The sequence below is a fragment of the Ceratotherium simum genome, chromosome 23 (genome assembly GCF_057802395.1).
Source record: "Ceratotherium simum simum isolate JZ-2026a chromosome 23, ASM5780239v1, whole genome shotgun sequence".
Taxonomy (NCBI): Eukaryota; Metazoa; Chordata; class Mammalia; order Perissodactyla; family Rhinocerotidae; genus Ceratotherium; species Ceratotherium simum.
In genome coordinates this window covers 34,037,747-34,051,081 of record NC_141922.1, presented here as the reverse complement: position 1 = coordinate 34,051,081, position 13,335 = coordinate 34,037,747, and the positions used below count along the sequence as shown (strand labels likewise).

The 13,335-nt window shown below is 37.9% G+C and overlaps 1 protein-coding gene across 2 annotated transcripts in view; it reads left to right on the top strand.

Moving 5' to 3' along the window:
- The window catches only part of ZFPM2 (zinc finger protein, FOG family member 2), a 444,555-nt gene that overhangs the window by 287,418 nt on the left and 143,802 nt on the right, over positions 1-13,335 (top strand). For both annotated transcript variants that reach the window (XM_014788109.2, XM_004431248.3), the window contains one exon: positions 1,299-1,410. In XM_014788109.2, coding sequence (XP_014643595.1) covers positions 1,299-1,410 — 112 coding nt within the window. The remainder of the gene's footprint in view (positions 1-1,298; positions 1,411-13,335) is intronic.

Genomic DNA, 13,335 nt, shown 5'->3' with positions numbered 1-13,335 from the left:
ATAGTATATTTTATGGTAGTTTTACCTCTTAATATAATTGATACTTCAAGAAATGGGTTAGCATTCATTTTATGTGTAGTTTTTAATATGGCTTTGCAGTTAACAATGGATCCATGCCTCGTGTGCTATCATTGTTGTCATTTGGTGGATAAAATGGGTTTTTCAGATTCCTGAGAGACTTGAAATGGCCAGATTATGTGGAACTCCTCAAGTGAATACTTGTTAATGCCAATTTGGGAAATTTATGATAGCACATAACATGTGGGAAAGTCCCAGAATGGGCTGAGATCTCTTTGGCAGGATCATATCTAGGTGAAAATTCAGTTCAGAAATTACCTTGAGACCCTTGTATTGTACTCTGTGTTGTGGTTTCATGATATTTGATAGACAGAACATGGGCTGGTGAATGATAAATGTCTAAATGCCAGTTCACTGTGACTCGTCGGGAAATAACCATCTTGCTAAGACTGACTTATTTCCTCCCCAGTTTATTTCCTGCCATGGGAATTTATCAACATAGTTAAAGAAATAATTTGGGTGCCAAACAGCCTAAAATGATGAACGTTTTGAGCCTTATATTTAAAATGCACACTGAAAATATTTTGTTAGAACTATAGCACTTGTCTCCCTGCTTCTATGCTTCTCAGAGTGAGGGATGTCATGCTTTAGTTGCTCTGCATTTGAGTTTATTCACAATTCCTCTTTTATAGTCTTCCTGGAGACAATGTATGGTGAATCGTTAGCATTATTATTATTTCAGTTACAGTCAGACTACATATCCACACTTAGCAAAGGGAGTTGGGTAGATTTCATTATTCATTCAGAATAAATTCCTACTCTAATATAAATGTTGCTCAGGATAGAGCTTTGAAATGGATCCTGATTCTTTAAATTCTTTCCTGTCTGTTTCAGGAAATAGTGAGATCCTGTTGATAGTAAAGTACAATGTGTCTAAAGTTCACTTCTAAACACTCTGCTCTTTGCAATGAAAGTCATCTGCATTCTCTTTATAATTCAGAGCCACAAGAGATCTGTCTAATCTTGGAGATCTGATCCAGTATCATTTAGGAAAAAAAAAAAATCCTTGATAATAATTCTACCATTCAGATTAGTGAAAGCAGTAAAGCTTTACAACTTCTGTCGTCTTAAAAAGATATCATGAGACAGGGGAATAAGGACTTGGATTATGGTTGGACAGATTTAGTTGTTTGTAAAAATAAAATGATTAGTACAGTTATTATTCAAGTTTTTAATCAACGAAAGCAAATGGCATCTGTTTGTTATCATTCTTTCCACAGAAGACAAAGGCTCAGGTCCCAATGGTGCTGACTGCTGGTCCCAAGTGGCTACTGGATTTGACTTGGCAAGGAGTGGAAGACAACAAAAACAACTGCATTGTGTACAGCAAAGGTAAATGCGAGATCATTTCCCTCTCTCTTTGGAAGTTTTGAAACCTGAGCATTGCAAAATAGCACCAAATGAGCTGGAATGGGAGTACAAAGTCAAATTTGATTCTCTCTCTTCCTTTTTCCCTTATGAATCTCTCTAACCTGTATTTGCAGCAAAGCCTACTGTTTTGTTTCATTTCTTTTTCTGTACAACAGAAAACAAAAAGTATTATACCATTAACTACTTAGCACCGTACACATTTTCCTAAACTCTATTTGAGTGGCTTGACTAGTACCTTCCTTGCTGTTAGTTTTATTGATAGCCAGATTTAATGGAATCCCAGATTCCTCTCTTAGGCATTATCTATCAAAAAGTAAATTCCTTTTGAAATTTAGCAATTCGGGTCAAGGTGCTTGCTCCAGGAGGCACTACATTCCAGCCAATTTCTTGAAATCAGGCGTGATGGGAGGACAGCTGAAAAGGTAACCACTGCACAGACTGAGAATTCTTCCCCATGGTGATTTCTGAAGGGCAGGAGGCAAACAGGAAAGAGGAAGCAATGGCTTGCAGAGCTCTGCCTTTGATTTGCTCAGTGTGACACAACCTAACTGCGTCATATAGCTACGTCCTGGCAGCAAAGGAGTCACAGCTCCATGATGGCACATACTGGGATCAACTCTCCAAAACACAGGCCCTTCCTTGTGTGTGGTGTGGTTTGGGGACACTTTTCTCCATATTCAAGTTATGGGCCCTAGCTCTGTACTCTTACAGTGAAATCCCTAATCTCTCTTCTTTGTAAATATTGCAAAACCTTGTGCTTCTCATGTTTAATTTCTTTTAGCTTTCTTTTTTAACCAAATAGACCTACTGAGATCAAAGTTTTAGTTGCACATTGAACCTAGAAACCATAAAAGCATACAAGGGAACAAGCAAATAAGCACCCCTATCAATATATTAACATATAAAACACAAATCATAACATCAAAGACTCTTAAAAACTTGCTAGAAACAATTACAACTTGTTCCTATAATCATTACAATTTGTACACTTATAAGAGGATTGCCTTTAAACTACCATAAGCCTTTGAAAGTTGAAACACCGGAAAGAGGGAATTTGCAAGCTAAAAAAACCATCTGCACACCAGGATATGATTATATTCCTTTTCCTTCTATAATTACTGGTCCCATATCCACTCATTTTCTAACCCAAAATACCTGTGGTAGGCTGGTGGGAGCTTTCAGCTAGGAGGGAAGTGAGATTTTCCCAGGATGTGTCAATATGATCTATCAAAGTGGAAAGAAATAGTATAGTAAACCAGCTTACCAACACCCACGTTCAGAATGCAAAAAATAGAAAAGATGCCTTGGATTATAGGATCAATTACTAGGAATAAATTGTTGTACAATATCTTATCTCCCTGATGGCAATATAATATGGAAAAACCAAGAGAATAGCCGTTCTCCTGTCATAATCCAAATCCACTGCATTTTTAAATCAGGCATTCTTTTATGAGCAATGATTGCTATATTGTTATAGAAGAAAAAAAAATAACAAGTGTAATTCCATCTTCAATGTAGTAGTTTAATTTGAACATATTTATGTGTTTGTATTATGGTTGGATATACCTTAAGGCTTTTGGCAATAAACAATTTGGAGTAATTTATAGAAAATTATTAATTAATTAATTAACTCATAAAGCTTGCATTGTATGTCCTAGCCTTGTACGTTGATAATAATAGCCACCATTTGTAATGCACTCCTGAATCCTCTCCTTGGTACTCCCATACCAAATTGGGAGGCAAGGACTGCGTCTTTCTGTCCTTGGTCTGTCATGTTGCCCGTGCAGAAACAGCACTAAATAAATATTGATTAATTGACCAGATAAACAAATGATGAATGGTTGTCAGAAACTATAATAGACGTTTCACATACTATGATGATGAACCATGAATTCCTGCTGTTTAATAGTTTTTAACCTACAGAAGATAATTTGATATTGTCCAACTTACAACAACAGTTGGTATTGCAGTTGAAATAGCAGCAACTGCAGTAACTACTGTATATGCATGATTTCACTTAATCCTCACTTAATACCCCCATAACATACTCCCTACCCCATTTTACACAAGGTGAAATCGAGACTTTGGTAGGTTAAGTAATTTGCTATGTTCACATAGCTAGTAAGTGGTTGAAGGGGAGTTCAAACACACATCTGTCTAACTTAGGGTCTGAGTTATATTAGAATATGTTGTCCCTGCATGATGCCTTCAAACAGCTCAATGAGATAGGTGCTGTGTTTCTCTTTTTACACAATTTGACATTGTGACTTACAGAGGTCGTATGATTGTCCACAGTCATGGAGAGCTGACAATGGAGCCAAATTTGAATCCAGGTCTTGACAATTCCAAATCCTTTACTCTTTATACTGTGTGACTCTGCCTTTCCCCTTGCCGCTGTTACGTGATGAGTAAATTCTCTCAAACCACTCGGGCTTTGATGTCCAGAAATCACAAAGAGTGTATATTATAGTGTGACACTTCCTGAAGTGCATTCCGCAGAACCCTAAGATTACAGAAAGAGCCCCATGACCAAGTATTGCCTATCGTGGCCTCTCTTGAAAACTCATAACGCCTGCTGGTATTAATGCTCTGAGAAGTCCTGTAGTAAAAAAACAAAACAAAAAACTTATTTAACTCATTTGACCATATGATGTATATGTATATTTTTTCTGTTTCCGATGGACATCCATTGAAATTAGTGCTCTGGATAACACACTGGGGCAAACTCTGCCACAGACTCTAATCTCCTGGATGAACTTCAGAGGCCTGATGCTAATTCCTGGTATTCAGCATTAGATGCCTTGGGAGGGAGGGGATAGCTCACCCAGAGTATGTCCCAAAGTTCTGTGAATACCTTAATATTCTGGGATTGTAGTAGGGATCATTCGAGTCATGGAAAATATGACCCCAGGAAGTGCTCCTACCAGGACCCCATGGGCTTTGTAGCCATCTGTCTTCACAGGCTGCAGGTACGATAAGCTTCCTCAAAGTAAAAGAGTTTTATAGTTGGAAGGATTTGGCAAGTTAGATTTAACAAGTATTGACTTGAACATCTATAATATATGAGGCATTTTCATAATGTGTATGTTATTTCTTAGTTGGAGTTCGTTTGTTTTCAAGTGATACAAATGCAAATGAAATTGGCTTGTGCAAAAAAAGTTGAAGTGTGTGTGTGTGTGTGTGTTGAGGGTAGGGGAATTCATCTGCTCATGTAACTCAGAGTCCAGGGGTATTCTGGACTTCGGGAACAACTTGATCCAGTTTCTCAAACTTTGTCCCCAGGCTGCCTGTCTCTGTCTTCTACCTCTTCCTTTTTTGTGGGCTTGAATCTCAGAAATGCTCTCCTCAGGTGGTGGGAAGCTCCAGATTTCTTCTGCCAGCACAGCAACTCCAGTGAAAAGCGCTTTTCTTGGGTTTGGGTTGGGGCACATCACATACCAATCCTTGAACCAATTAATCACCAATTAATGACTCTCCCTGGTAGACTACCATCATCCTTAGGACTAAAGAGTAGAATTAATCCTTCATGAGCCCCTAAGATGGAGGAGGCATAGTTCTCCAGATGAAACCCGAGTGCTGCTGCCCGCACATGCAAAAATGGTTGCTTGATGGGCTAACATCCATGCACTCAGATGCAATGCATTGTTCCTAACGTCTAAGAAACTCTCACTGAAGATGAAAAATAACTGATGCCAAAGTTGCATTTCCTTATTTTGTTTTCTAGCTAAGAACCCAAACTACTTATGAATTCTGTGTCAAAATCGTTATCATAAGACCTTGCTATCTGAGAGTAGATAGTATCTATTTACAAATAGAATGTAAGTTGTCTATGTGTGGCATTCTTTTAAAAATGCCTTGACTGTGAAATTTTTGATAATATTTTCATATGGTGTGTAAGATAGGCCACTTAATGTGTAACTACTACTATTTAAGAGATGTAAATACTCTTGAAGTATTATTAAATGTAGCCCAGTAGTAAAATTAAATATAATTATAAAGTTTTCATTTCCAGGGTGTCCATCAAATAATTATTATAAAATTACATTATATCACTTAGTGCTATTTGACAAACTGCCATCATCTTGTTTTATCAAAGTAAAAAAAAGTATAATATTTGGCATTAATATTATAATCTGATGTACTTTTTTCTTGCCTCAACTACCCCCTGTCATTCCAGAAAGTAATTAGCTCATCCAGACATTGATGGACCAGACTTGTTGGGTCATCTGTTTTTTGTGTTTATTCTCAACAGGCTCCAGATAATTCTAATTTACTTATCTCCAATGGAAAAATACTAAAAAGCACCATGCTGAAGTTAAAGTGAGGCTGCTGGAGGGGAAGGAGGGTGAGCAGAAGTCTGCCCACCGACTCCTAAAATCCACGGATGCCTGTTGAGCATCGGAGATGGACTTCTTTTCTTTCCTGTATAGCTTTATGTTCTTAACTTTATAGCATTTACCCAGTACAGTGACGTTTCTCATGTATGAAAAGTAAATAGGTTACTTAGAGTTTTGTGTTTTCGAGTACTCAAAATTAAACCTTTAGCATCTTCCATGTGGGTTTGTTCATTCAGTTCACTTCCAACAAGGAATAATTAAATTATTTAGTTTTTCATGGAGTTATTTCAGAGTAGCCATGTTCTCAGAGGAGTGAAAAAGTATCAACTAAGCCTCATTCCCACCTTAGCCACAGAATATTTCTTTCTATGTGAAAGCACAATATCACTGTAAAAAACTGTTGCTCATTGTAAAAAACCTATGGAATCTTAGGCAAATCACTTACCCTCTCTAAATCTTGATTTTCTCAGCTGTGAAAATGGAATAGCAACGGCTATTTTGCAGGATTTTTGTGCAGAAGCACCCATACACATAACTGCATATGTTATAAATGTTATACTGGTGATTATCTTATACTCAGTACAGTTTGTCCTTGTGGTTATAAGTCAGGACAAATTTAGAGGAAATGAAGCCAGGCCTCCATGTTGGTATCAAGCAAGTGTCCAATAAAGCATGATCATCTGATAACAGATTTACAGCCAAGAATTCCCTAAGTCCCATTCAGTCACTGTGAACCCACAGTGTCTGCAGAGAACTGTATCACAGAATCATTTCTGTGTATCACTGAAGCATTTGTCTGAAGATATTATTGGCTTTTTTTCTTTGGGCACATGATATTTTTATTTTTAATGGAAGTCTTATATAAAATGCTAGTATAAAGGTAATAATGATGATAATATTAACACTAGTAATAGCAGTTACCATTTATTAAGCACTTATTCTGTGCCAGGCATTGTTTTAAACACTGTATATACATTTTCTTATTTACCTTTACAACAAATTAATCATGTAAGCAGCATTATTCCCACTTTACAGATGAGTAAACTAAGGTTTAGATAAATAAGTAGTTCAAGGACACATAGCTCATACATGATGAAATTAGGATTCAATCTTGAGCCTGTTGACCTCAATTCCCAATTATACCATTAGCAGAGTTTTGAAGATACTGTTTACTAGGCCAAGGTTGCAGGTTATTGCTCTTCTTTGCAAATTTGCATACATGTTTATCAGCGAAACTTTCTTTCTCGTTCTGTGGTTTGGCTTTATTTATTTATTTATTTATTTACCTTTTTTTTTGGTGATGAAGATTTGCCCTCAGCTAACATCTGTTGCCAATCCTCCTCTTTTTGCTGAGGAAGATTGGCACTAAGCCAACATCTGTGCCCATCTTCCTCCATTTTACAGCATGGATTGGTAAGCCTGGGATCCGAACCTGCAAACCCCGGGCCACCAAAGGGGAACACACAAACTTAACCACTACGCCACCAGGCTGGCCCCTGGTTTGACTTTAAAGAGAAAGTGTTCGAGAACTAAAACAGCAGTGACAGCAGTAGTATACGCTAATTCCTCTGTTGCTTTTAAGACCAAAGCAATTTAAAGTCATGTAGAAGACCAATCTCAAAATCATACTATGACCATCTTCAAAGTTTCTGATGTTGCTTGTACATACAAATGTAACCATGCAATTAATTCACTTAAGACTTCATTGATTATCTACTATGTTCAAGGTCCTATACTAGGCACTCTTGAAATGATAACAGAAATTCTAGTATGACCCAACTTGAGTGAGCAACATTCTGTACATCAACTATAAAACAAAGATCGTTTATATAAGGACCCTTGCAAAAGTCTGGACTGTTTTCCAGCTTAAAATAGAGGATCTGTTGCATGTTACTAGAATTTTGAAAGAACAGCCCTGTTTAACATGGCAGCCAATTTTCAAACTAGCCTACAAGTTAATGTTTAACTTTACCTAAAGGGCCTAATGTTATATAAGAAACTAATTTAAAAGGAAAAAATTGTGCTCATATTTTAAGTGTTCATTTAACCATTGTGTAATTCATAGAGAAATGTATAACTGTTGCCTAGTTTCATGGTATTCTCAGAAGAGGGTGGGTGCCCGAACCAAATATTTAGTGGTGGGAATTATAAAATCATAAGGCGATTAAGTTAGCTAGTCGCGGAATTCCAATATTGCTTTTTAAATGACTTCAGGATATAGGAGGTACTAAGGTTATTATCTGTTATCAGGAATACAGTGGAATTGTACTACTGGATAATAACCAAACAAACTGACACAATGTAAAATTACATTATCAGTGTGTTAAAACAAAATTGCGCCCTAAAGGAGTCCACATGCCAGCTCAGAGCTGCAGTGTAATTATGCTTAACTCTGATAATTAAAATACAACGGAGATCAACAGAATCATTTTCATTAAGAAAATTATTAATGATGGTATAACAGTAATTGATTGCAGAGCACCACAGGATGACACGATGCTGAAAACCAACATGTTTCATGAACATCTGAGGCTTTTTCTGGTTATGTTCTGTGAAGAGAGATGTTTTGAGGAGTGAGCAATTCATTATGTCTGTTCTAGGAATCAATGATTATAAAAATGGCTGCTTTAGAAAACCACCATTTTGATTCAAATTGTCATTTCTGAGGGGTTCTTAAGGTCAAGACAAGTGACCCCACTAGTGACTATGTTATTTACAATGGAACTATCTGTTGCAAATTGCAGAATGACAGCAACTTCAGCCACTATTGGGTCTTCTGTCATTTCCATTTCTTACTATGCATTTACTGCTTTTACAATTGTGTGAATGATTTACTGATATTATTTCAGTCTGGGTCTGGTTGTACCGAATAGTTTATGTCCTTAGTTGTTATTAATGTATACAATTTGTTTTCATATCAAAATCACTGTGAGTTTCCTTAATGAATGTAGGTAAATAATCCTGCATAAAAATTTTATTCATTTTCTCAATGGATTAGATGTGTTATCATATGTTGGAAAAAAAAATATCCTAAACCGCCCTGGATCCATGCATGAATGAAGCTTCTGTCTCTTAAAGGTAAAAACCCATTTAGGATGCTGGCAAATGATAAAAACTAAGAATATATCGGTTTTATAAGTTTAAAAATGAAAAATGAAGAGTGGGGTCTTTTGAGAGGTGAATCACTATCATTCAGGGATGTTAGCTTGTCATTCAAAGAGATGCTAATCTTGAAAGCTACCCCCGAAAGTATCTTTATCAGCTAAAATGAGGGACAACTCTTTAGGGCAGATTTTTTTCAGAGTAAGATACTGTGAATACTTCTTTAAAACAGTATATTACATAGAAGAAATTATTATATTATAATTCCAAGTGAAAAAGTAGAATGTAAGGTTTTGTGCCTAGTATGATTATAAGTATATTGAAAAAGTGTGTGCACAGGGAAACATACTGGAAAGAAATACCTTGAAATTATAAAAGTATTTCTGTAAAGGTGGTAAGATTTGGGGAGATTTTTCTGCATCCCCTTTTTAATAATTTTCTTCACTTTGATTATTTTTCTTGTATAATTTAAGAAAAATATTTGCAAATGAAGATCACTTTGTCTTAGCTACATTCTCGCTCTTCTTTTTATACAACCCAAACTCACAGAACACAGAAATCTTTGGCTTGCCCACAAAGTGTCCCTCGTCCATAGAATTTAAATCATTTCCTAGTGATAGAATTATTTTTCTTTAGTATCTCTATGAATGCCCTAACACTTTGTGTTTCATAAGACAATTTTCCAGGCAAAAAAAAGTAACTGGGCACATGCTTTGTGCGTGATATGGCCCAGGTGTCATGAAGGATACAAAGGAGTATGAAACACCCCCCTGGCTTAAGGAGCCTATTGAAAGAGTTTAATTGATGAAGGTTGCATTATACTGAGTTCAGTCTTACACGGTCAAGGCAAAGTTGACAGAGGATGTAGAATTTTGGTTGGATATTGAAGGTTTTATACAAATTTAAGAAATGGGGGGAAAGTGTTTGAGGAGGTTGAAACTGTGTGCCTAAAAGCTTACAGGCTGCCATGCATCCAGTCTTTTCACGCAAGTGTCAGCGCACATTTTAGTTGGAGCAGAGAATTTACAAATGAGACCAGTGAAGGGCAAAGCCTCCAAAAGTTTCTGAGGGCCATGTTGTGGATGTAGTTGAATGCTAAGTCTGAAGATCTTATCATGGAGGCAATGGAGAGCTACTGAAAGTTCTGAGGTGCACGTGCTCACATTGGGGTTTCAGTAAGATTTTTGTGTCAAAGGTTAAGCTCAGCTCCATCCATTAATAAAACCAAGACTATTTGTCAAGGAAATAATGTTGGTAGCTACACTTTTCTAGAAGGTAGTAATAAATCATCCACCGTAATCTACTCATTACCTGCCTCTAACAATTTTTCAATTCCAAATTCACTTTCTATCCCCCCGCCTCACCACCATCGTTGTTCCCGTCCATCAGCCTCCCTGACCTTACTTCCAGCTTACCTGACTTGGTTTCCATGGGCCCATGATTCTAGACACTCTCTGTACCTCCTCAACCTTCTCTCTCTGGCCTTTACTGGCCTAACAATACGTCCATTATGGTCAGTCCAACTCTCCACTTTCCCCTGGCTACATCCAAGCAGCAGAAGTTCGGTGAATTAATATTTATGCTTAAAATAGTGCCTGATCCACAATGAGTGCCATATGAACATGTGGTCAAAATAAAACAAATAAATCACTACCACCACTAACAACAACAACAACAAAATAACAATGACGAAACCCAACACTGATCAGTTTACATTCCATTTACCACAAGGTGAATGTGAACCCTCCGTGTGTGTAGCCTGGCAATACAGATTTATTTTTCTAATCAGTCTTCAAGGTGACTATTTCATACTTCTTTCTCCGCAAATATATAACATGCCCTGTTAGATAATGACCTTCCTACTTGCTTCACAGAGAAAATGGAAAAGTGGAAGCACATATAACCCTCCAATGAATGGCTTCCCATCACAGTTAGACTGATTAAGGGTTGATATGGCCCATGGGACCAAATCTGGCCCACTGCTTGTTTTTGTCAATATAGTTTTATTGGAATACAGCTACACTGATTTGTTTATATATTTGTCTGTGGCTGCTTTCATGCCATAATATCAGAGTTGAGCAGTTGTGCCAGAGACCATCTAGCCTGCAAACTTAAAATGTTTACTATTTGGCCCTTTACAGAAAAAGCCTGCTGACCCTTGAAGTAAGCCTGCAGTTATCACCTTGGCCTAAAAGGCCCTAGGTGATCTGCCCCAGGATGCCTCTATGGCTGCATTTACTACACCTCTCCAACTGCTCTTTTCCAGTGGCACAGGCCCCCTTGCTTTTGCTTGAAAATGCAAAGAATGCCTTTGCCTCAGGGCCTTTGCACTGTGCTCCGCCCCCGCACTGATTCCTCTCTTGCTTCATTCAGAACTTTCTCCAAATGTTGCCTTCCCAGAGGGTTTACCTAACTACTCTGTCTCTCGCTCTCTCTCTGTCTCTATTTCTCTCCTTTTTCTCCTCCATATTAGTCTGCTCAGGCTACTATAACAAAACACCATAGGCTAGGTGGCTGAAACACAGGCATTTATTTCTCACAGTTCTGGAGGGTGGGGAGTCCAAGATCAAGGTGCAGGTGGATTCAGTGTCTGGCAAGGGCCCTCTTCCTGGTTTGCAGATGGCCACCTTCTTGCTGTGACCTCATACAGTGGAGGGAGAGAGAGAGATCTCCTTCACATCTCTTATCAGGGCACTAATCCCATCATGAGGTCTCCACTTTCATGACCTAATTACCTCCAAAGGCTTCACATCTTGTACTATCACATTGGTTGTTAGAGCTTCAACATATAAATTTGGGGCAGGACACAAACATTCAGTCCTTAATATCTTCTATCTCGTTTATCTTCATATTTGGCATTTTAACATTTATTTTAAAATTTTCATATCATTCTCGCACCCCCAGAATGAGAGTTATTTAAGGACAGAATTTTGTCTGTTTTTAAGCAGTGCATGGCACATAGTAGGTGCTTGTTAAATATTTATGAAAGAATGAGTAAATAAATGAATGGGTTGCAGCTTTTTCTTTAATATGGAAAGCAATATAAGGTATGTGCTTAATAAAGTTCCCATAATTATCTCCTTGACTTTCTTCAACTTTCTGAGATATCCTCAAATTTTATTCTTTAACTTCACTGTTGTATTTTAACTATCATATTTATAATTTACAAGAAGTCTATTGTTCTCTGACTATTCCTTTTTCTTCAACATCTTGCTCTTTTCATATGGATTTTCTTTCTTCTGTCTCTGAAGATAGGAATTGGAGGATGATTAGGAAGTTGTGTGACCTGTGCATTGTTTCTTACTTTTTCCTGCCTGTTTTGGTCCCTGTATTTAGTGTTGAAGCTTTCCTGCAATGGCTATAGATCCATGAGTATCCACTTTATTTTCTAGGCGTGGGGCACTAAAGGCTGAATGCAAGAGCAGCATGAGTAGGCAGGGCTTGTCAACTGGTGGGTTTTGTGTAGGGTCATAGGATGACAACCCAGCCATGGTAATAAGGTCTCCAAATGACAGTATATGTAATTTTTTTGTCTTAGCGTGGTTAGCTTCTCCAGAGAATGCCAGTCTGCTCTCTGAGAGTTATGACCCTTGCAGCCAGCAATCTGAGGTCTTAGTGGGAGAGTAGGACCAGGTGGTGCATTGGGAAAGTCCTGTCCCATTGTTGAGAATGTAGCTGTTCCCTTAATCTTCTAATTCAGGTGACACTTTAGCATCACCCTTTGCCTGTGTCTCTGAATCTAAAGCTTCTGTTCCAGTTCTCTGAAGACTAAGTCTCCATCTCCTAGCAGAGTAGGGCAAGAATGTCTGTTAGCGCTCCAGGGAATAGCTGAGCACGTGGCGCTAACAGCTTTACCAGCATCTTATTCAGAATGCCAGTCCTGCGAGGTATAGGTCCAGTGCTCACCCTTTCAAGGTACCAGGTGCCTTTACTTCTTGATCTTTTCCGGAATTCTGTGGAATAAAGCTACTTCTGCTCTTCAAGTACTTGGATTTTAGCTTTCTGTGCTTTGCTATGTAATCTGTCACTCCATCAATTTTCTAGCTTCCAAGATTTTATTGACTTCTGTTGCCTCCTCTGCCCCGTCTCTTTGCCCTTATCATCTTTTTTCTTCTTTATTGTCGTGTGTCATGTGAGTGAAAAGGAGTAGAAATGAATATATGCAATCAGTTCATCATACTTAACAGTGTGCTTTTCTTAGGCAAGCTTCTGCAAACGTTTCTACACTCATTCCTTTGACTTCCTAAGTTCCACCATCTTCTTTCCTGTTTAGTTTCTGCCTTCACGACTCCATTGAAGTGACTCTCACAGCTCTTCTGTGGTGTACTTGTTGCCAATTTTTCGTTCCACTGCACTTGATCTGATTATCTCTTTCCACAGCCAGTGACAGATTTCTCCATCACTGTCCATCTATTAAATTTGGTCATTCTCTAGTCTTCTTTCTTCT